At 38.0% G+C, this 24,353-nt stretch overlaps 1 protein-coding gene across 1 annotated transcript in view; it reads right to left on the bottom strand.

The window, feature by feature from the left end:
* DIAPH2 (diaphanous related formin 2) overlaps window positions 1–24,353 on the bottom strand; it is a 923,935-nt gene that overhangs the window by 509,411 nt on the left and 390,171 nt on the right. Inside the window, exons 19-20 of the mRNA XM_044682826.1 lie at window positions 21,051–21,149; window positions 19,287–19,381 (exon numbers count right to left, since the gene is read on the bottom strand). Coding sequence (XP_044538761.1) covers window positions 19,287–19,381; window positions 21,051–21,149 — 194 coding nt within the window. The remainder of the gene's footprint in view (window positions 1–19,286; window positions 19,382–21,050; window positions 21,150–24,353) is intronic.

Below are 24,353 nucleotides of genomic sequence, written 5' to 3'. Positions count from 1 at the left end.
CTTTGTAAGCACAATCGACTATCTTTATTTTTTTTAAAGAACTAAACTAGAAGAGTACAAGGAAGTTTCTCCACCATTTCTTTCAAGCAGCTAATTAAAATATTTCTTCTAAGAGTGCAACAACATTGAAAATCTGGTTTAAAACATTTACCTTTAAGAATAAAGAGAGGATTAAGGAGAAGCAAAATGGCCTAGTGGATAGAGCTGGCCTAAAAGCTAGAAAGACTTTGGCTAGAATCCTCCTTCTAATACTTAGGCAAGGCATTTAACCTCCTATTCCTCTAGACAACTATCTATAACTAAATGTTACAGAAATCATACAGCTGGAATACCAGCCAGCAATGGACTGGATCTATTGCCTAAAAACCACACAAACCTTAGACAAATTCATCCTCTAAATATCAGCCACTACCTTTTTAGTCATCAAAACTCCTAAGGCATAGGATTACAATGCCTGCTGATAGAAGAAGAGCCCATATTTAAAGAAATTTCCGTAGTGCAGAAGAGAGCAACTATGTTTACAAATAAACAGGTATTGATAGGATTGCCTGTAATCCCTGCAACTGGAGAAGGATAAGACCAGTGGCCCTCTTGAACTTAGGACTTTGGAAGAACAGTAAGGCTAAGGGGTGTGAGCATTAAGATCAGCACCAATATGACAGGCCCTGGGCTTGCCAGAGCAGGAGGGGAGTAGTTTAGGTCAGAAATAGAGCAGTTCAAAGCTTTTGTGCCCAGTAATGGATGGTTGGGCCTGGGAGATGCAATTGTATACTTCCAGCCTGAAAAAGATACAGAGACAATGTATTCAAAACATTTTTTTAAGAGTACAAATGGCAATCCTCTGTGTTAGAGTCATAACTTGAACAACTGTGGCCCAGCTAAGGGGCTTTCAAAATAATGTACAGCAATATCACCAAACCCTGCCATAATGGTGCAAACCTGACTATTATTAGAGGTTAGTCAATGGCTTCAAATCCAGAGATGCACAGCCCTTAGAGCCTCTCATCCAACTTGTCATCTGGCCCCTTCCCTCCCCCTTTCCATGCATATCCTGGATCTATTCTAGACTTCTTTCATGACCTCTCAGTATTGATCCACTGAGTCCCCCATATTTGTAATCAGCCACCCTTTATCATTGTGCTTTTAAATTTAGTGCCCCACATTCACCAACTGTTCTGCCTAACACTACGTTGTTATGAAAGTAGAGTATAATATAAGGCAGTGTACATCTCTATATCCTTGACCTATGGCCAATTCCAATATCACCAGCTGCTTACAGGGAATTTTCCACTTGGATGTGCCACCATAATCTTTAAAAATGAGCCTAAATCATAAGGCATGTATTTTCTTAAAATATACTCCTTTTCTTAATTTTCTTTAGTCGGTGCTTGGCAGAATGGAAACAGGACTTGACATAGAGTTGGTAAAGACTTAGATTTAAATCCTGGGTCTAAAAGTTATGAGTTGTGGACTGTGACAAATTATGTAGGGTCAATGAACTTCAGGTTTCTCATCTATAAAATGGGAAGAATATTGTTACTATTATCTACTTCATAGGAATGACATAAGGAAAGAGCTTTGCAAATATTAAAGTTTTATAGAAAAATAAGTAACTAGTATTCTCCACGTTTGTAATCTCAAAGTTGTTTTTGAGTTCTCCACCTCCTTTGTCACTCACGGTCAACCTGCCCATTCTCCAGAATCTCTTAGGTTCAAACCTTCCTATCCATTTTTCTAGTCCAGGCAAAAACACATGGGACTTAAGCATTTTCTAATTTAAGTTCAATTAAATTCCTCAAAGCTTTCTAATTCTGCATTCTATATTAATACAGGTTTACAACTCCTGTAATTAAAAAAGAAAAGTAATTGAATACATTATGCATGTAAAGCAACTCCCACAAATGTCATGATCTTATTTGCAAGAGGAATCTATCATTTCTAAATTAATTTCTATGATTTATAATTAAGCTAAAAGATATTCATCAAAAAATACACTTTTGGTGCCAACCATCTTTTATTTAGTTTCTGTCCCAATTTGTGCTTAAAGAAAATGGCACATCATCAAGGCTTTTAGATAATGGTGTTGAAAATCAAAATCTTCCCAAACAATGGTCACACTCTTTTGATTACCTGAAAGTAATTGGCCCGTGTGTGTCAGTATCTGCATTTGGCGAGTGCCCACAGGGAACAGTACAAATGGCACTGCCAGTATATTTCCTCTTTTGTTAAAATAGATTCTATTTCAACGGTTCATTAATTAGGAAATTTTTATTTCCATCCCAAGCACAAAACCAAATGCCTTCAACCTCATCATAGGGGGCTCATGTTTAAAAACTGTGGCATTAACAGAAATAGACAGCCATGTAATGCTTCACACTTTCTTGTACTTCCTTAAGAAGAAATGGAGGGTGGAGATCCCAATTTGACAGTGACACAACTCCTCCTGGAGCACAAAGGCCAACAACAGTAGAAAACATGGCAAGCTGTCATAAGAGATTCACTCCAGTAAAAGGAGAATGATGTGCCAGGGGAAACCTCTAACTTCACTAGATAACATGGCCATCTATACTGATATTTAAATCATTCTGAATGGGAAATCTGTGAATATAAAGAAAATATTATCTTAGAGCATTGTGTCGGAAATATGGTCATGTTCTGAGACATGTGGGCTATGTCCTACTTACACTGCCCCACTTGGCTGCTACCCTGCTAACACTGCAAAGTTGCCTCTGACACCTGATTGTACAGTATAATGCAAGGAAAATAGAGCACAGATTCAGAAATAGAAGAGACCTCAAAGACCATCCAATTCAACTCCCTCATTTTACAGATGAGAAAACTGAGGCCCAGAAAGGTTAAGCCAACAACTGATATGCATTTATGAAGTACTATCTGCCAGGCACAGTTAAGTAAGCTTTGTGGATACAAAGAAAAAAGCTGACTTTACATTACTGCCCTTTCCCCTGCTCTGGACTGAGGCAGGCTAGCCTTCTCGCTGTTCCTCCCATGATTCATCATCCATATCTTTGCTCTTCTGTTGGCTGTCCTTTATTACCAGGACTACGCTTAATTTTCATCTCTAATTCTTTGAATCTCTGCTTTTTTTTTGTAAACTCAGCTCAAGCACCACCTACTACCTGAAGACTTGCATGGCCTCCCACCCAAGGCCTAGTGCCTTCTTGCCGAAAAATGCCTTGTATTTATTTTGTATATCTTTGGCAAATACTTTCATATGTACAGAATATTTTCCCCATTAAAAAGTAAGGTCTTTGAGAGCAGAGAATGTTCTGCTTTTGTTTCTGTACTTCCAGAACAGAGGAAAATATTTGGCATACAGTATATGTTTTATGAATGCTTGCTAACTGCTTTGTATATGAGACACAAAATAATTCAGTAGATAGAAGGTTTAGTCAGAGTTCTCTTCCTGCCTCAGACACATATAGGCCATGGGCAAATCCCTTAAATTCCAAGGGCTAGAAACAAATTCTCTAAGACTATGTTTAAGTCCCAAGTGAATAGTTGATCATATCAATGGAGGGAGTTTCCTCATTGAGGTTTCCCATCAAGGAAGGTAATATTCTCAAGTCACTCTTCCAGTACCATAAAGGCATGCAATAATAATATTTGAGCTTCTACCATTACAGGATTAAAAAAATCTTCTTTCCACCTCTACAGAGATATTACCAGTCCAGTCAAAATTTTTGTGGATCTCTTCTGATCCCTTTCAAAATTATCCCCCCCCCTTAAGAAAAAGATCAAATTGGATGTCAAGAGACAACTTTGGAGAGTAATAGTCATCTTCAATTTTCAGAGATGCACAATTAAGGGAATGAATGAATTCGAGGAGAACTGTCTAACTAAACAAAGACAGAAAAGAATATATATCAAATATTTAAGTTAGTTTTATTTGAAATAATTTCCTAGAAGCAATATCCCAACTCTGTGTAATAATAGCACATAACAGTGTATCTAACCTGGGGCATCGGGTTTCAAAGAGACATAATATCGATACTGGTCCTTGCTCCATTTCTGAAAAATTGATTGTTTTCCAAACTAGAAATATATGTACATATTTATTCTCACATACATTCATCCAGGAGAGCCCACTAATATTAAATGTAAAACAATGAGATGGCAAAAAGAACCAGGACAGATTCTCAATAATGCTTACTGAACACTATAAAAATAAATTGCTTATTACCCAACATACACAAGATAGTGGGCCAAGAAAGGATTGGTAAATACAATTATTATTTCATACTTGTCTCACCATCTTCAATTTAGCATGTTATATCATTCAATCAATATGATTTTTCTTAATATCATCATAATACAAAGAGTTAGCATTTATATAGGGTTTACGATGTGTCGGGCATTTTGTGAAGGTTTTCACAATTAGTTTAAAGACACATTTTAAAAAAAGATGAGGGCTAACGAGGCACTAGAAGAGAATGTTTGGCAGAAAAAAAGGCAAAAAAAGTAGAAGGGAAGCAATAAACAAATAAATTAGGCAAAAGGAATTCCGGATTAGCTCCAAAGTCAGATCTTTGTAGGAAAGTATTAGAAACTGGCTTGGAGATGTGGGTGAGAGTGGGGGCAGCAGTTACTAGAATATTGAATTGCAGGATACAATTTGGATTTTGTATGTTAGGGACTCACCATAAAGCCCCGCTGTCAGTCAACACTCACTTTTAAAGTTCCTCTGTGACAAGCATTTGAGATACAAGGAAAGGCCAAAACATCTCCTCCTCCCAAGGATACTTGAGATACTCTTTACTATGGGGAAACAATATACTCATCACTAGGAGCAAACAAGCAAGATATAAAGTAGTAATTTCACATAGGCAGGAACTAGCAGCTAGAGGAGTTGGTGGGGGACGCAGAAAAGGTTTATAAAAGGTGGGGGAAGAGCAGAATCTTAAAGGAAACCAAGAAGTGGTTAGGAAGGACAGAATATTTCTGGCATGTGGGAAAGCCAACGGAAAGGAGAGAGAATGCTCATTTTGAAGAAATGATTAAAGAGGGAAACAAGGTATACAGAGAAGGGGGAAGCTTATAAATGTCTTTAGTTTCCAAAGAGAGGTCTTACTATTTGATCCTGAAAGTAATAAGCTGCATTTGGAGCTAACCGAACAAGAGGGGTACATGGTCAGAGCCTGGACTTTAGGTAAAGCCTGTAGGCTGCCGAGTGGAGAATGGATGTGAGCAAAGAAAAGGTTGAGGCAAAGATCAGCTAGACTGCCATACAACAGTACAAGCAAGAGGCCATACGAGTATACAACAGGTTTAATGGCTGTGTGAGTGGTAAGAAGATGATGTACAATGTATGGATAATGACCGTTGTGAAGCTACAACCAACAAGCCTTGGCAATGAACTGCGATGTAGGGTGAATAAAAGCAGGAGTTGAGGACGATGCCCATGTTAAGAGCCTGGATGACTGGGAAGATGGATATTTGGTACTGATAGACCTTCTTCTTTCTGCTTTTTTCATGATTTCACGAATTCATGATCTTTGGTTCTTTCAGCCAAATTTTATTTCATCTATTTTTTAGCTCTACAAAGTATCATTTGGGACTCTGAGTGGTATAGAACTTAATAATTGCAACATCATTCCTAATCTGACTCATACAATGAGTAGGATACAATACAACGAACCTTCAAAAGAGCTGCCTTAGAAACAGACTGACAGAGGAGCATTTCCTTTCCTTTGGCCCCTCTTTACAAAGTTTGCCCATCACTGCCTTAGACTACCCACAGTGAGTAATATTTCTCCAATTACTTAGATTTCTTTCTTCCTTCCTTCCTTCCTTTCTCTTTTTTCCTTTCTCTTTCTTTCTCTCTTTCTTCCTTCCTTCCTTCCTTCCTTCCTTCCTTCCTTCCTTCCTTCCTTCCTTTCTTTCTTTCTTTCCTTCCTTCCTTCTTTCTTTCTTTCTTTCTTTCACCCTTACTTTCAGTCTTAGAATAAATACTTTTATTGGTTCCAAGGCAAAATAGTAGTAAGAACTAGGCAGTGGGAGTTAAATGACACACAGTTAGGACTTGTCTGAGGCCACATCCGAATCCTGTCTCTAGGCTTGGCTCTCAGTCCACTTTGCCAACAAGCTGCCTCCTCTGTCTTTATTTCTCAAAGTGTTTTCAGGCTATAATTATATAGTTCTTCTGTGTGCCTTTGTAGGTAGACAACTATGAAATACTACTAGAGTATGTAATACATTCAGTAGCTATTTTTAAAGGCATTTTTCCTTCTTATCTCTAACAACTGAGTTTTGTTGGTAATAAAGAGAAATGCTGATGATTTATGTGGATTCTGAGGCAGGTAGGTAGGTGGATAGAGCTCTGGGCCTGGAGTCAGGAAGGTAAGAGTTCAAATTTGGTCTCACAACACTCACAGGCAATGTGACCTGAAGGCAAGTCCTGAACTGCTGTTTGTATTAGTTTCCTCAACTATAATACGTGGCTAATAACATCACTTCCCTCTTTAGATTGTGGTGAGGAACAAATGAGGTTATATTTGTAAGGCATTTAGTATAATACACAGCACACAGTAGGTGCTACATAAGAACTTATTCCCTTTCCATTTATATTATTATCAGCAACTTTTCTTTTTTCTTTCCTTTTTTTTTAACCCCTTACCTTCAACCTTAGAATCAATACTATGTATTTGTTCCAAGGCAGAGGAGTGGTAAGGGCTAGGCAATGGGGGTTAAGTGACTTGCCCAGGGTCACATGGCTAGGAAGTGTCTGAGGCCAGATTTGAATGCAGCACCTCTCCTCTCTAGGCCTGGCTCTCAATGCCCTGAGCTGACCTGCAGCCCCCTATCTGCAATTTTTCAAAAATGTCTTAATTAATATTTAGCTTTCTCAGGTTCTGTTATTAACCATCCTATCATCTGAAAAAAAATTGATCAAAGTTTTTCCCCCTTTTCTTATGCTTACTGCCTCAATTTCTTCTAGTAATCTAATAGCTTTATCTAGTATTTCTCGAACTATCCCAAATAACACTGGTTTTCTAAAGGAGACCTTTGCTTTACTCCTAAGTTATCCCCATTGCATATAATGCTGGCTCTTTAGATAGATGCTATTTAATGTATTAAAGAAAGTTCCATGTATTTCTTTGCTTTCTATTGTTGCTATTTTATTCAACAGAAATTGGTATTTAACTACGCCACAAGATTTTTCCCACACCTGATGATACAGTCATATACTTTTTAAATATCTTATTCTTAATATAATCTACTATATTTGTTGTTGTCATTCAGCCGACTCTTTGTGATCCCATTTAGTTTTTTTTAGCAAAGATGCTGGGATGGTTTGCCATTTCCTTCTCCAGTTCATTCAACAGATGGGAAAAGTGAGGCCAATGGGGTGAGGTGACTTGTGCAGAACCACATAGCTAGTGTGTGAGGCTACTTTTGAACCCAGGTATTCTTGAAACCAAGCGCAGTGCTCTCTATCCATTGCATCACACTAGCTGCCCCACTATATTTATAGATTTCCTAAAAATGAATCAATACCATTCTTGCTATAAAATCAAGCTGGATACAACATTCTGATGTGCTGCTGTAGCTTTGCTGCTAATATTTTACTCAAATTTTCTACATTGATACTTATTATGGATATTGATCTCTAGTTTACTTTTTCTACACTGATTCTAACTGGTTTACATACTAAGATTATATTTTTGTCATAGAATAAATTTGGTAGGCTTGCTTCTGTTCCTATTCCTGCAATTCTGGAATTCATTGTACTCTGAATGTTGATTGTTCTTTTGCAAATCCAAGTAGTCCTGGGGTCTTTCTTCTTTTGGCAGTTCATTTAGGGCTTGCTCAATTTCTTTTTTTGAGGTTTACTTAAGTGCTCTATTTCTTGTTAAGGCAATCTAGGCTTTTTATATTTTTTTTAAATGTTCAGTAATTCCATTTAAATTATCAGTTTTATTGGAATGTAGTTGGGCAAAATCGTTTCTAATAATTTCATTTACTTCTTCATTTGTTGTGAATTCTTTTTCATTCTGATATTAGTAATTGGTTCTCTTTCTTTTTTAATCAGATTGCCAAATAGCCTCTTTGTTATTATTATTTTAATGCTTATTTGGCTTTTTAATTGTGTGCCCAATTCATAGGTCTGTTCTTTCTCCATTTTGTTGATGAAAGTGTTTAAAGCTATGAATTCCCCCACCCCCAAAGACTGCAGGTTTGACTGCATTCCAAATATTCTAGTATGTTGTTTCACTATAGTTATTTTCTTTGATGAAATTAACTATTGTTGTTATGATTTATTGTTTGACACAATCTTTAGCACTGTTATTTAGTGTTATGTTATGTTTATTTAACCAACAAGCATACACAGAGACAGGGCAGCTAGGTGGCACAGTGGATAGAACACTGGGCTCTGAATCAGAAGATTCATCTTCTTGAATTCAAATGTAACCTCGGACACTTAATAGCTAGCTGTGTGAACCTGACCAAGTCACTTTACCCTGCCTGTCTCCGTTTCTTCATTTGTAAAATGACCTAGAGAAGGAAATGGCACAACGCTCTAGTATCTTTGCCTCAAAAGGGGTCATTAAGAGTTGGAGATGAGGGAAATGACAACAACAAAAAGCTTGAACTGCACTAAAACCCGTATAGAGGTTAATTGTTAATATAGTTTCGATACTAAACCCTTTTCATAGAAATTTGATACAAAGATTTTTTTCCCCATTTGATGGCTTCCCTTCTTATGCTAGGTATAATTAATTTTCTTTGTGCAGAAACAATGAATAACTTCATTCAAGTACCAGAATATAATATAAACCCACAAAATAATCAGTCTTTCCATTTATTAAAAACAACACTTGACAAGAGAGAAGAAATTCCATTCATAATAATTTTAAAATGTATTAAATATCTGTCAGATTAACTACCAAGACATACTCAAAATACATACAAATACAAGAAGAAGACAGTCTGTACAGAAATAAAAGATGGCTTAAATAATTGGACAGATGTTCATTGTTCAGAGTTGGACTATTTCAGAATGACAAAAATGATGACACTTTGTAAAAAAATTGTATTCAACTTGTGCTATCCAAATATCCAAAGGATTACTTTAAAGAATGAGACAAAATAATAACAGAATTCATCCGAATTTATAAAAGGTCTATGACCTCTAGGGAAATACTTTCTTACAAGTAGGAATAAAGGCAGAATAGCACTTGTGGATCCCAAACAATATTACAAAGTAATAATCATTACAACTATTTGGTATTGCTTAAAATATAAGGTTAATCACTAAAAAGACAAGGTAAGCAAGATCTGGAAACAATCTAAGTAGCCAAATTTTTAATAAAAACAACTACGAGACAAAGAGGCCTTTTTAAAAAGTTCTACTGGAACAAATGGCTCTTTCCTAGTCCTTTATTCTTCCTGCCATATCTGCAGCATTCCACAGTGATGATTCTGTTCCAAGCCTTTAATACATTACTCCCCTCCATGAATATGCCAGTCCAGAAGCTCTTATCTCTGCTGTTCCACCTATGCCATGCTCCATTTCCCATCTTCATCTTTCCTCTAACTGTCTCCCTCCTAACTTCTCCCTCCTAACTTCTACCTCTCAGGATCCTTGGTTTCTTTATTAGACTCACCACAAATGGTACTTTTTGAATGAGTCTTTCACCAAACACTCTCACTCCTGTTCTAGGTGCAAGTTCTTTCCCTTCTAAGGTTATTGTGTAAAATGATGATGATGCCCATGTTTAGATGTTGTTCATCTTGAGAAGTTTCTATTTTTCCCAAGATGGCGCCCAAACTCCTTACCAGTGCATTCCATGCTCTCTGTAATCTCATCCCTATCAACTGTTCCTCAAACTATTTACTTTTGCAAACACTTCACTATATCCTAAATGCTTTATTCACTGTCCTACAAAGAGAACTTAAGCTTGACTGACTAAACTTTAGAAAAGACAAAATCAGCTACTGGGCTGTCCTATATGAATTTAAGAGGAGCCAATTACAAACTCAACTATTCACCAAGATTTCTTCAACCATCCAAGTAAGAAATTCTCTTGCTATCTTTCCAGTGAATCAAGGCCTTGTCCTACACCATCTATTCTATAGAAGTATAAGTGAAATTTTCTTGACTACTTTACACTAATGGTTCTCATGTTTTCTCTTCCTATTTAGATAGTAATTTGAAAGAGGACAGAGATTGGGTTTGTATTTCTAGTATAAGATATCATGTCTAAGAACTCTTACCAGAAAGACTTAGAATCTTAAAAGAATCTCCTAGCCAATAAGAAGGCTGACCTAACAACAAGGACAGCAACACTAAGCTTCTTACCAAGGGCTGGGTTTGGTCTTTTCCATAAGCAAACAAACAACCCAGGAAATAAATCAAAAAGCAGGTTGTTCATGAACAGTAGGCTAGTAAAACTAGGAAACTGCAAAGACAAGACAAAAAGAAGTGGGAAGCCAAACCAATGTATCTACTGGTCTTCACAATTCACACACAATGATAAGCTATACTTTAAAGGACACTTGAATCGGAGATATTTGGCAACTATCGATAATATGTAAATAAGTCTTGATTGATCACACATGTTAAAACCAGTGGAAATGCCCGTTGTATATGGGGAGGGTGAAGGGGGGTGAAGGGAAAAGTAAAAACGAGAATCATGTAACGATGGAAAATTTTTCTAAAAAAAAATAAAATATTTTTATAAAACAAAATAAAATGTAGCGATTATGGGGGAAAAAAGAGCTACTAGTTCTCTCAGAATTCGTAGTTTAATCTGAGTGTCTTTGATGGCAGGAAAACAATAACAAGTAGATTTTGTAAACAAGTCATCTTAAATTAACTTCTTTCCTTATACCAATATCAAATTTCAAAAAGTTTAGCTTTCAACATTTTATATAATTTTTATTGAAAATAAAACACTAAATACTGTAGCTTTAAAACTTTTTAAATATTACCAGTGAAATTCTTGAAATAAAAGGTTTTTTTAAACGAGTAGTTTGACTTCTCTCTAGTCACTTGAAAAAAAAGAGAGAGAAAATAATGATGAAGAGAAAAGTGCAATCTCACTTGAAAGGAATTTATGATCACCTCAATTCCTACTTTATGTAAAAGGAGACAGCATGATGATGAACCCTTGCAAAAATGTCCCTGTGTACATACTAGGAGAAAGGGGATCTCATAAGTATATTGTCCTTCATTTTATTTTGTAGCTTAGACCAGTGATGGGCAAACTATGGCCAGGGGACCAGATGTGGCCCCCTGAAATGTTCTATCCAGCTGCTGGACATTATTCCTAATCTCATGAATACAATGAGTAGGATACAATACAGTGAAACTTCGAAAGAGTTCCCTTAGAAACAGACCAACAGATGAGCATTTCCTTTCCTTTGGCCCCCTCTTTAAAAAGTTTGCCCATCACAGGCCTAGACCCATGATTTCACCAGTACAGGGGACTTTCTGGTGAGGAAACTTTCTTTTCCCATAGCACATCAGCCCTGCAGTTTAGAGTCTTGGAAAGAATCCAAGGGCAGTGGGAGTTTGTGATTTGCAGAGGGCTTTCTGAACATAAGGCCAGCTCTCTATCCACTGAGGCACATTGTCTCGTGGCCTTATATACCAAGTGTTCTAGCTTGATAGACATATCACCCAGCCCAGGACAATGGAAATGCTGTAATTGTTGAATGAGAAAATGACAGCACAGTCTTTATTGCCCACTTAGAGGAAATACCACTAGCTAGCACTGAAGACCAGGGTTTCCCAATGTCGGTGGCTGAGGCCATGGCATAAGAAACCCAAATCTGGCTTTTGCCCCACAAGCAGAGACGGTTGCTTCCTAATTGCCAACTAACATTAAGACATGGTATATGTAAGACATGGTACATATGCCCATACTTCATAACCCTATTAGTCTAAGTCAGAGAACAGAGGGCACTTTCTAAGATACGGTATTAGAGGGCCATTTCAAGTTTATCCTACAGTCTCTACCACTTGAATGAACCACAGTGTTGGTACAGGTATTGGAAATTCAATGCAATCTCCTATGAAGGAGAGGGGCATTGTGAAAAACAGCAAGAGGAATTACATCCCCTAAATGGAAAAAAGGTATAAGAAAGGAACTAAACTTCCTCAATCCCTGCCACCAGCAATCCATGCTTTATGTAGCAAATTAAAAACAAGGGAAGGAAATAATAGGTCTTCAAGCTGGTCAAAAAGGAGAGGAATAAGGGCAGAAACAGGTATATAATTTCAGTAGTTATAATCAAAATGAATAATAACAGCTCTTTAGGTGCACAATCATTATTAGTCTTAAGTAGTTTCCACAATCCCCTGCCAGAAGGCCAAGGCCTGCATGACTCACATTAGTTCCCTGTTCCCAGAATATCCCAGACCTCACTGTTCCTCATAGCCCTGCTTGCTGAAATCCTTTCAGGGCCATAAGAAATACTATCATCTCCATGAAACTTTTCAAGACCCTCCTCTCCTCTAGTCACGCAGTTGTTAAGCAGACATAGTCCCTCAAGCCCCCAGAATCCTTGATTTATTTACATACATCACTGCACTTGAGAGTTACTTATGTACAACTTCTACCATAAAGATGGGATTCTTTATGAGGAAGAGGTCAAATCTTATCTAATCTCTGCTTCACCTTGAGATAATAACTAACCTGATATTCTACATCCAGTAGATTCTTCACATATCTGATGAATGAGGACTCTGTGTTCTTCCTGGTTCCTTGTGATTTTACTCAGCTCTGATGAACGTTTCATTCAAAGTAAATATTGTCTCATCTTTGTAGTTCTATATTTTTCACATAATTATTCATGGAAAAGGATAATTCTTTGATTTATTTGTGCTATATGACAGCTGATTCATAAATATTAGGGAAAATATAAGTCAGCCAGTTCATGAACAAGCATTTATTAAGTGCTTCCTCTGGGCCAAGAATTGTGTCCTACCCTTTCCCCCAAAAAAGTAGTACTGGTTAAAAAGGAAAAAAAGGAGGAGCTAGTTGTCTTAGGAGGCAACAACAAAAGTTAAGTAAGCAGGGCGACATGGTTATTGTTGGACAAGGTGATTTATTTCTCAGGATCCCTAATTTAGAGAGACCATCAGATTCAACATTCTCTTTTTCCAAATTATGGTACCCAAGCCCATAAAAGAAAAGTTATTGTCTAAGATTACATGGTAGTAAGTAATAGAACTAGGATTTGAAACAAGGTTCTCCAACATCGATTCAAGGCCCTTTTCTCTATACCATGCTTTCTAACTTCTAAAACTTTTTAAAAAAAGACAGTCAAAATTGAAGGAGTAGTCAGTCTATCAATATCCAACTAACATTTAAACATTAAACATTAACCGTGTTCGGGGCATACAACGGGACCACTAGTAGGACATGGTCCTTGACCACAAGGGCCTTAGACTCTAGTAGGAGAGATACTACAGGTGTAGAAATGGAAAATAAATCAATGAATAAAGTAAAAAATAATGAGAAAGGATGGATATACTGGAAGAGAGAAGAACAAAACCTGGTATCACCACCACTAATCCCACCAAAAACTTAATAAAAACAGGTATAAAGTTAAGAACCAACACAGAAATTTAATGCTGAGAAGGAGCTTGCTGACTGACATGGCAATCATCCAATAAGACTCAAGATCTACACTGGGATTTGTGGTCACTCGTAAGGAGTACAGGTGGTTTGTAAGAGCAATGGAAAAATGCATGGTGGCAATAATTAGGCCATAGCATATATTATTAAGGATGACTTACACTAAGAAGTGGCATTAGAGATCTTACTGAGGACAGGCATGCTCAGAAAAGGGAGTAATCTTGTTATGGACTTCAAAAAGAGGACAAGAGATGGGCAGCCCCTAGGGTACACTGATATCTAAAATATGAAAAGAATCAGACAAATAGTCATATTACATGGATAATGAAGATTTATGGAGAGGCAGAAATGCATTGAAAAAATAAATGGAAAAATAGTCATTAAATTAGGCAGAGGGATATATGAAAGGAGTCAAAGAAACAAAACAATATTGCTCGGGTCAAAGGGAATTGCTAAAAAGGAAACCTGGAAAAGCTTCAAAAGACTAATGGATTGAGAAGTTTGGAAACAAGAGAACGAGAATACCCATCATACTTAAGATGTTCATATTTTTATCATCTTATTAAAAGTATTTAATTACACATTTCACTATGATGATGAACTGGAAAAACTTCTAATATTGTTACTGTTACTGCCAATGTTTCATTTTCCCCTAAAGAACCATGAAAACGAACATGGTTAGTATAAGTCCTTATTTAACAGAAAAATGCATTCGAAGTCTACAACCTGACTGATACACATAGTGTCTCTTGAAGTCATCAACCCTCAGAGGGGGAGAACATTCAAGAGATTCTCCCTCCCTTCCCTTCTTTAGCTTGTTTTTATGTATTATCTTCCCTAATAAGATTGTGAGCTCCTTGAGGATAGGCAGCTGTCTCTTTGCTTTCTTTGTATACCCAGCCCTTAACACAGTGACAGGCACAGAGTAGCTGCTTAATAAATGTTGACTGACTGGCCTAACTAGAATAATGATTAGAAAGATGGATTGAGGCAGGAGAAAAAAAATTCCCTTATTATTAACCATGAATGTAAGAATAATTCTTTGAATTGCAATAGGAATGCAATTCTGTTTCTACCAATAAATATCCTCTAAAATTAGCTAAGTGAGGGAAGTTGAAGAATTTTTTCCTCCCTAATGCAGAAGAAATAGGCCCTTATCTTTGAAGATTCTTGTAGAGTCAAACCCAGAGGCCAAGGAAAGGATCATATGACTTTTCAGTTTTTTTTTTTCTATTTTGCCTCTACTCAACAGTTGATTTAAAAGATCACGTGATCTAAAAGAGATTCATGTGGCAAGATGGACTTGATGTTTTGATGCAGCTATGTTAGTCAGCCAGGTAGGAAGTTCTGCAGAAGCAATCCATCTGGACAAAGGTAAATTATCGGAAAACATGAGGGGAAGGAAACTAGACTGTCCACAAGAAGCAGAAATAAGATTTCCTCAATGGAAGAGTTTCTCCAGGTCCAGCTATGATGGGAGAATCCAGGGGTTTTTATTTCTTTTCTGCTCAGGCACAGAATGAGCACCCTGGAGAGTAAAGCCATTGGTTCAATAGGGATGAAAGGAAGAAAGGGAAAGAAAATAGGAGAGAGAGGAGAGCAAACAAACAACACAAAAGAAGCCCAACAGTGGTGCAAGTCGCCCTAGGGGGGAAAATATCACTAAATTAGTAGTCAAAGGGTTCAGAATAAATGGAAGTTTTATTTATGGACTCCACAAGTCTGGGATGTACTGAGGAATTTAAAAAAGCTGGAAGGAATGTACTGAATTAACTGAACTGCATAAATCTCAACAAATCAAATGCCAAAAGAGAATGATTTCTCTTAACTTAATTGTGCTTTATCCCTACAGCACTCCTTATTGACTATTCTATCCACCTATCTACTCCCTCCTCCAGTTAACTTTTCCATTCTCCACAGTATAATGACCTGGTACTTCTGCCCCTCTGACTATTCCTCCATCTCCTCTTCGAACCTCCATAGTTAAAATGTAGGCAAGTGCAAACTTTGTTTCTCTCTTTCTTCTCCCCCACCCCCACCTCCTTTTCCCAAAAGACTCATCCGTTATCTTCACATCAACTATCACCTCTGTGGTCTAAATACTTGTGAGTAAAAGGATCTAGCCTTGAGTCTTGGTTCTGCTGCTGAGTGACCTTAGAGAAGTGATTTAATATCTTTAATCCCAGGTTTTCTCATATGTAAAATGAGGAAGGCTAGACAAGTTGGTCTAATTTTCTTCTAACTCTACATCTCTGATGTTATGACTCCCAGATCCCTCTAAGGTTGACTCTTCTTTGCCGGTTACATATTTCTTGTACAATGTCACTCCATCACCTCGAATTCAATATGTAGAAAACATCTGCCTGCTACTAATCCCCTCAAAAAATATCCACTCTTTATCCTAGATACCAGAGCTTTTGCTCTTACCCAGGCTTGAAATTTCTGAATGATCTTCTATCCACTTTTTAAGCCCTTCCTTTCCATCCTAAAATTAATACTGTGTATGGGTTCTAAGGCAGAAGAATGGTAAAGGCTAGGCAAAGGGGGTTAAGTGACTTGCCCATGGTCATACAGTTAGGAAGAATTTGAGGTCACATTTGAACCCAGAACTTCCCATCTTTAGGTCTAACTCTCAATTCACTGAGCCACCTAGCTGCCCCTTGATCATCTACTTTTGACTCCGAATCATACCTTTTCCATTCCTAGAATTCAAAAACCACTTTTGTCACGCCCTCCAATGTAGAGCTTCTTCTACCTGTTACTTATATTCCTACCATCCTGATCTTAGTGGAGACTCAATTCTCAATCTTGTAGAATCTAGACTCTCTCCTCCAATCAATGATATACAAGACAAATCTGGCTGAAACACTGATCATGTTGTTCGCCTGTTCAGAACAACTTCAGTATTTTTCCAATGTTTTCAGATAGTCAAAAATCCTTAGGCTGATTTTCAAGTGTCCCCAGAATCTCCTCAGAACCTACATTTCTAATCTACTTGCTTGTTCTTCTTCTATATAAATATTCTGTGTTAGCCACTCCAATCAAATGACAATGCCAATATCACATCTTAGAAATCTCTAAACATCTTGGGCATTTCTAAATGCATTGGCCATAACTTAACATGCCACTCCCTGCACGTTTCATATATCTGCAACCTATAGACCAATCTAGCAAGTCTCCCATTTATTTTATCTTTTGTTCTGCCATCAGAATTATCTTTCTTACACATAAATATTTCTTAAAAGCAATTCACCTAAGCATTCAATGCTCCAGGCAACTCTCTAAGACTAAAGGCTGTAGAGAAGGCACTCACCTGTATTGACAAGGAGAATTTCCTCCACTGGGAATTCCCTATACCAATGAAACCACAGGCCCAGTTCCATGTCTATGCCCAAGTTTAGCCATGTCATGTCATTCTTCTCTTCAGAATTCCCCTCTCTCCAAACTGGTAATGCTCTCACTCTCCAGCCATGTCTCCTTTCAGCATAATCTCCACAACCAAACCCATGCTGCACACTCACACCTCCATGCCCTTGCTCAGGTTTTTCCCTTATGTCTGACTTAACCCACCTCCTTCCCTTACTTCAGTGGTTCCCAAGCTTTTTTGGCCTTCCGCCCCCTTTCCAGAAAAAAAAATATTCCTTAGCCCCCTGGAAATGAATTTTTAAAAAATTTTAATAGCAATTAATAGGAAAGATCAATGCACCTGTGGCCATCACTGCCTCCCTGGATCGCTGCAACACCCACCAGGGGGCGATGGCGCTCACTTTGGGAATCACTGCCTTACTTGTTCAATTCCTATCCATCCAAACAGTTCAACTTAAAGGCAACTGCTCCCATAAAGCTTTTTCTTCATAAAGTTCCTTGTTTTATTAATTTCTAATGCATTCATCACATGCTACTATGAACTAGAGCTTATCAAATGATACTGGGAATTACAGGAGGCATTGTGTGATCTCCTTAACAGCAAGAGCCACATCATTTCTCAACCTGGCATCCCCTGCAGGGCTTAGCACAGAGCTCTGTACACAGGGGGTGTCTAATCAGTGTTGGCTGTATTGTATCCGAAGACTTCACTGCTTAAGCTAAGCCACAAGCATTCCTTCCCTGTGTGAACTTCTAGAGACTTCACTCTTAATAACAATCATTTAGAACTCATCATAGTCTTACTTATGTGATGGACAAAAGTGTGTGTTATTATCGCTGTATGTTTTCAGTATGTTTCTTATTTTAGGCCCACTACATCCTGGCCCACTTCCTCCCTAGCAAAGAAACAGCTATTGTACGAAGAGGGGTTAGACAAAGGCATTCTTTTCCCCATTGGGCCTCTGGCGAAGAAGAGCTGGGAGGTGAGCTGCGGAACATTCCTGTTGGTACATTCAGCCAGGGCAAACAGGTTTTAATGAGGAGATTTAGGCAAAGAATAAATAATAAGAACTATGTTTATCTAAAGTCAGGAAGAAAAGAACAGAAGGACACTCGAAAAGGAGAAGAATGAGAGCCCGCAGGGAAGGAGTCTCAACACTACTTACTCTAAGGAGAATTCAAAGTTAAGTATTTAAAACAATGTAGTATGAAATAACTACAATCCAGGTGGTATAGGCAAGGCCTGTTTACAGTACACAGAGATGGCAAGGATTGTTTTTCTATTATAGTGAATCTATAAAAGAATCGACATCAGTGCAATTGTTGGGGAAGCATATCTTAAGAATAAGAGAAACACTGCACAACTTTATTAAAAACTTGCTCTGTCCAGTGGATCTCTATGTTCCAGGCTCAGAGATCCAAGCCAAAAAGCAATTCCACATTCTCAACCAATGAGTAGAAGTGTCAATGTACCTGAAGCACAGACCCATTGTGCCAGGGACTCGGGGAGGCTCTTGGGATCGCATTAAAGTGTGAGGTCCACAAAGTGACAGCATGATATGACACAACCTACTGTCTCCAAATGAACAAGAGGGCTGGGAGTGGAAGAGGAATGGACTGTAACAAAAGCTTCCTTCCACCTGCGAAAAACCTCTTGACAGTCATTCCTTCCAGAAAAAAGCCTTCTAGAAATAACAATACGGCCACATGCATGTGCATGATTACTAGAAATGCTCCTAACTACACTAAGTCAGCACATTTCCTTTTCCTTGATGGAAGTTTTGCTTCAGCGAACAATAATTTAGAAATTTTCCCAAAATGAGTCAAATATATTATGAACCAGATTAACTTATGAGTAGGGGAAGTATTTAGGGGACCTCCATCCTGCACATCCCAGCGACTCAAAGTGGGAATCGGAGTCACATGTGTGGAGGCTAAGCCAGCATCCCAGTGCAGGCCTGGCTAAAAGTCACATGACATTTGAAAGCGACTGACCTATGGAAGGATTCGGGGCTGAGAGGAACGTAGTTTTGAAAAGCCAGCACAGGAAGCTGAAGCGTTTCTCTCCTTTCCTCACCTCCCAATCCCACACCGGAGGCTCAAACAAACTCTGAGCTGGCTCTCTCTCCCTGAGCCCTTTTATTTGGTCTCTGAATCTCTGGCAAGCAGAGGGGCTCTGAGTGCTGGCTGCAGTGGGGAACTGGATTTTGTAGAAAGGCTAGAAACCCCATTTCTCCCTTTCTTTCTCTTTACTAATAAATGCTAACGAATCTGGTAATAAGGTTCAAATATTAATTTTTTTATAACACTTACGTGAATTAAGGACTCACTCAACATGTCTTCGTTTACTTCCAGAATGATGTTTTTTATATCTTCATAAGGCATGCGATAAGAACCCAGGAAGATAGCTAAAATAAGAAATTTAATAAAATTTATTTTAACATTTAAAACAAAGCCTCCCAATGCATTATTTTTTGCTTTCATAGTCATCACACACACACACAAACACACAAAAATGGCCACCTCTAGTCATGTTATCCATAATTGTAATTAAAAGCTATTACCAGCCAGTGTGCTACCTTAGCAGTCAAGACAAATGCAATGGCCTCGGAGTCCAAGGTTTATAGGTGATGTATATTTCCCATAACGTACTTCAAAGTGAGAAGGCTTCTGTGTCTACAGTGTCTCCTTTTGGCTCAAACTAGGAGCTCACATGGAGACATTCAAAAACATACCTAGTCAATTTAGAGATAACATCTCAGGCATGAGGTTAAAATAACCAACTAAGTAATCATATCATTAGTGTACAATTCTTCCTCCTAGAAAAATGAAAGGAGCCTGAATTGTGAATGCTTGCTGCATCCCTGCTGGTGCTCCTCTGGAGTACTATTAGCTGCTTTATATTTGTGGTCACCATTTCCTTTGTAAAAGATTATTTAATTGGACATATATCATTATGTCTTGCTATAACCATTTGTAAATTCTACTCACAAAAGCAACACAGCTACTTAAAATGGATTCTGAAGGGATGCCCTTTCACCTTAGTTTTCCATTGAATGTAACTTCATGCCAAAAGTTCTGAGAGCCTTCCTTCATGCCTAGAACCTAACAAGACAAGCGAGGGATTTTACTTTCTGGGAAAATCAAACAAAGCCCTCAGTTTCCAAGGTAATCTAAGGCAAAGTTAGATTTCAAAGGTCAGTTTGAAGCATCATCATTAGAAGCATTAATGAGAAACTGGCAAACGCCTACATGGCACACTGGTACGCTAAAGTGTGCCTCGAAAATGGTAAAGGCCCATTTGCCATCTCTCCAGTATAGTTGATGGAAGTGTCCAAGGGAATCCTCTTATGCTAGATATTCAGGTTCCTTGGAAATTAATCCTTGATGAAATAGACCTTAGTACAGTACTGTAGACATTGGGAATAAACTTTGTTGATATATTTTTTAAAAAACTGACATATATTGCAAACTAACCCACCTACCCACTTAAATTTCACTGAGCATATTTTGGCCCCAAACTGAAAATTACCCCCCCAAAAAGACTTTGATGTGTTTATCAGTGAAGAAAGCATCAAATATTTATTTGCCTTTGCAAATTGTGGATTGGCAAGATATTGGATTTCAAAGATCAGCTCATATTTTGAACAGAGTACTCAGTATGCACTGAAAAAATTTTATGCCAAAAATGGAATTATTCAATGAGATCACCTACATACCCCTCAAAGAGACAGAAGAGAAAAGAAGGAGAGGCGGCAAAATGAAGAGAAATGTTGCACAACAAAAGCAAATTCCCAAAGGAGCCTTTTAGGATGAGTTAATGGCTGTAAGAATTTTATCACAAATCAACTATGATTGCAGCTGGTTTTTTTAATGACCTTAAATAAAGAAAACACCTTCTCCAGGGAAGGCTACAGACTGAAATTAGCTGGATGGCAAGGATATTCAAGGAAATAAGCAAAACATAAGACTGATCTGATAATTTCGAGTTTGAAGAGAATTTTGAATTCAAAATTTTCTTTACAGAATTTAGTGATAATGAAAGTTGGGAGAGAACTCCAAGAATGATATACATACACAGATTCTGAGCAGTTTTTCCATCCAAAATTCTCAGTTCTTTAACTTTCTTCTTGGGAGCAGCTTTCTTTTCCTCTGAGACATCAATGTTCTTTTTAACTGAAAAAAAAAATGGAAAATACACAATTGCAACATTGGAGTAAGCCATATTAACTACATTAATAAAGCTCTTTCTGAAATCAATAAATGTGTTTATTTCATTAGTTCAAGGGGGAGGAGAAACAGAAAAATACAGACCTGTTTAGAGGTCTCGGTGCAAATTAAATACCAGCACTTACGCAAAATAGATAAGTGAAAAGGAACCAGAATCAATCGTTACTTCTTACCTAATATATAGCATTCATTACCTCTACCATGTACCAACAGTATCACTGTAATTAATATACAGTAAAATCAGACTGATTTGGATGGACGAGGTAGCCAGTTCGTACTTCTTTTTAAAACATTCTCTAATCTATATGGTTGATTCATTCAATATTTTTAGATTGCTGCAGAAACAATAACATTAACTACTCAGAATCTGCTCATTCCTGATGTCAACATCAAAAAAGACTTATTTATCATGACCGCATTACTAACATCATTGTCCATATGCATTTGAAAAATCTACTAACTGTCTCCCTAGGCTAAGGAGGGCATTGGAAACAAGAAGACCGGTTCAAATCCCGACTTTAACACTTAAATAGTTGGGTGATGAAAGGTTCCCTGAATTTCTGTTTTCCTATCTGTAAAGTGAGGATAACACCAGTCTTATCCAATTCAGAAAGCGTTTGGAGGTTCAAATTAAACAATCAGTGTAAAGTACTTTACGGAAGTTAAAGAAAAAGTTACAGAAAAAAGTTACTTATGCACGTTGTTATTATTTGCTTTGGCAATGAGCATAAAACTCTCTTGAACCCTAATGTGGCTCATCTTTGCCAAGAGAAACCTGATTGCAACAGGACTGTGGATTCTTCAACTCATTACATCTCACCTGCTACAGAAAGACTTGTACCCCTAAACAGCGACCGCCAGCATCAGAGAATTGCTACTTTACACCAAGAAACTAAGTAGAGGAATATCTAATTCAAGGTGTAAATACGTTTGAATATTAACTTGCAAATTTAGGATTCAAAGAACTCAAATGCAATACTGTATTTGACTATAAATCGTTTGGTAGAGAGAAAAAAAAGGAGTCATCACCAGCACTAAGAACTTGGAGAGCAGAATGTGCCTTTTTTTTTTTTTAAGGGGGAGGTCAAACAGATTTGTTATTTTCTTGTTTTAAGAAATACTGCATGAGGAAACTCCCCCTATCAAAGAAGATCTCGACTGCTCTTTCGTCATTTTCCTCCAATCTGACCAATCACTCATTCTTGGCCTCCACCACATAGGTGCCAAAGTGTTTTCCCCCAAGTTCAGCCTCACCACGTTACCCCCTACTCAATAAACTCCACTGCCCCCCAGACACCTCCACGGTCAAATCAGACATCCTCAGTCAGACACTAAACCTGATCCTAACCTTTCCTGTCTGATGCTTTATTCCCCTCTGTACGCTCTATTATCTGGTTACACTGCCCTACTTGTTCTTCAGATTTGACACTTGTTTCCTATCTCCCAGACAGGAAAGGTTGTTGTTATTCAGCTGTTTTTGTCCCAACCGACTCTTCTTGACCCCATTTGAGGTTTTCTTGGCAAAAATACTGGGATGGTTTGCCATTCCCTTCTCCAGCTCATTTGACAGGTTAGGAGAGTGAGGCAAACAGATTAGGAAAATAAGGCAAACATTGCCTAGGGTCTTACAAGTAAGTGTCTGAGGCAGGAATAGTCTTCCCGACTTCCTCACCACTCTGTCCACTCTGCCATCTGGGTGCCCCAGCAAATAACCGTGCAGTACACTTTGATCCAGTTATACTGACCTATTTGCTATTCTTTAAATATGATGCTTCTTCTCCCATTTCTATGCCTTTACATCATCTCCCTCCTCACCTCAGCTTCTCAGTTTCCCTGTCTCAGTTCAAGAGTCAGCCCAAATTCCACCTTCTCCAGGAGGGTTTTCCTTGTCTCCCAGTTTCCTTAGTGCCTTCCCTCCCCGCCTACTAATCCCTGAGCCGACCTCGTATGCATCTGCTATGTATCTAGATGTTTACATGTTGTGTCCCTAGTTAGATTGTGAGTTCCTTGAGGGCAAGCAACAGTTTGGTTTAAGGAATGAAAAATTACCTCAAGTTTTTCAAATTACAACTGAGAAAAAGAACTCAATAAGTGAGATCCAGCACTGAAAATAACAACGCAGGTCACTGCAACTACTGACCTTGAATAAAAGCCAAGAAACATTCAATGCAATACCCAAACTAGTGGCGACTCTGTTTTTATTAATAGGATTTGTTATTTCTAAATGCTTCCCTGGGAAATCGCCACCTCACACGTTAGAGACTTTCTTATGATTAGCACTGAGATATCACACTTCTCCCCACAGTAGTAAAACTGTGATATGTTAAAAATTGCTAGGTTCCACAGTGACTACAAATTTCTAGAGTTGTTTATCCTTTCACATGTTTCTCCAATACAAACAGAAACAATTTTAGACTCATAACAGTTTGGAAATTGTGAACTATTTGGATGGAAATGACCTGGTGTTTTATTGTCCAGACAGAAGACACGAGAATCCTTTTTCTTCCTGACAAAACTCTGAACAAAGCAGACAGTATTCTAAGGTGAAGCTTCTTTAGGCAATAGCAAAGCCAAGGGGTTTTGAGCCAACATATTATGCTAATTTGAATATTTAAATCAGCACTCTTAAGTGACAATGACAACCACGATCATACAAGTGGTAAACACTTCCTCTGGACAGCATCTCTTATGCTAATAAGGAAGGCGTCCTAACTGCTACATCTAAAGGCCTTTCTAAGGCATGAATCTCTTGGGCCCCCTCTCAGCCTAACACCTACTGCTTTTTAAGAGGATCTGCTGCTTTCACTTCCAAGACACAATTCTCCCAGGTCTCTTCTAGACTTTAAAAGAAAAATCTAGGGAGCATGTCAATTATGACCATCTTCCTCAGCTGTCCCTTTCAGAAATTCTCAGATAGAATGGTCACTTCCCCAAATTCCCATCATTTCTAGTTCGGTAACCTAAATCCAGTGAAAGAAGCAGGAAAGAACATTTAAATTAATTTCTTTTTTTTTCTTCCTTCCTCTTTCCCTACTTCATTCCTTTCTTGTTCAGATCTATGATTTCACTGTCATAGGGAATTCCCAGCGAGGAAATTCTCTCTATAATGTAGCTCTGCAGCTTAAAGCAGCGGTTCCCAAACTTTTTTGG

This window comes from Gracilinanus agilis, chromosome X, assembly GCF_016433145.1.
Source record: "Gracilinanus agilis isolate LMUSP501 chromosome X, AgileGrace, whole genome shotgun sequence".
NCBI classification, from domain to species: Eukaryota; Metazoa; Chordata; class Mammalia; order Didelphimorphia; family Didelphidae; genus Gracilinanus; species Gracilinanus agilis.
The sequence above is the reverse complement of the archived record's forward strand: the minus strand, read 5'-3'. Positions and strand labels throughout refer to the sequence as shown.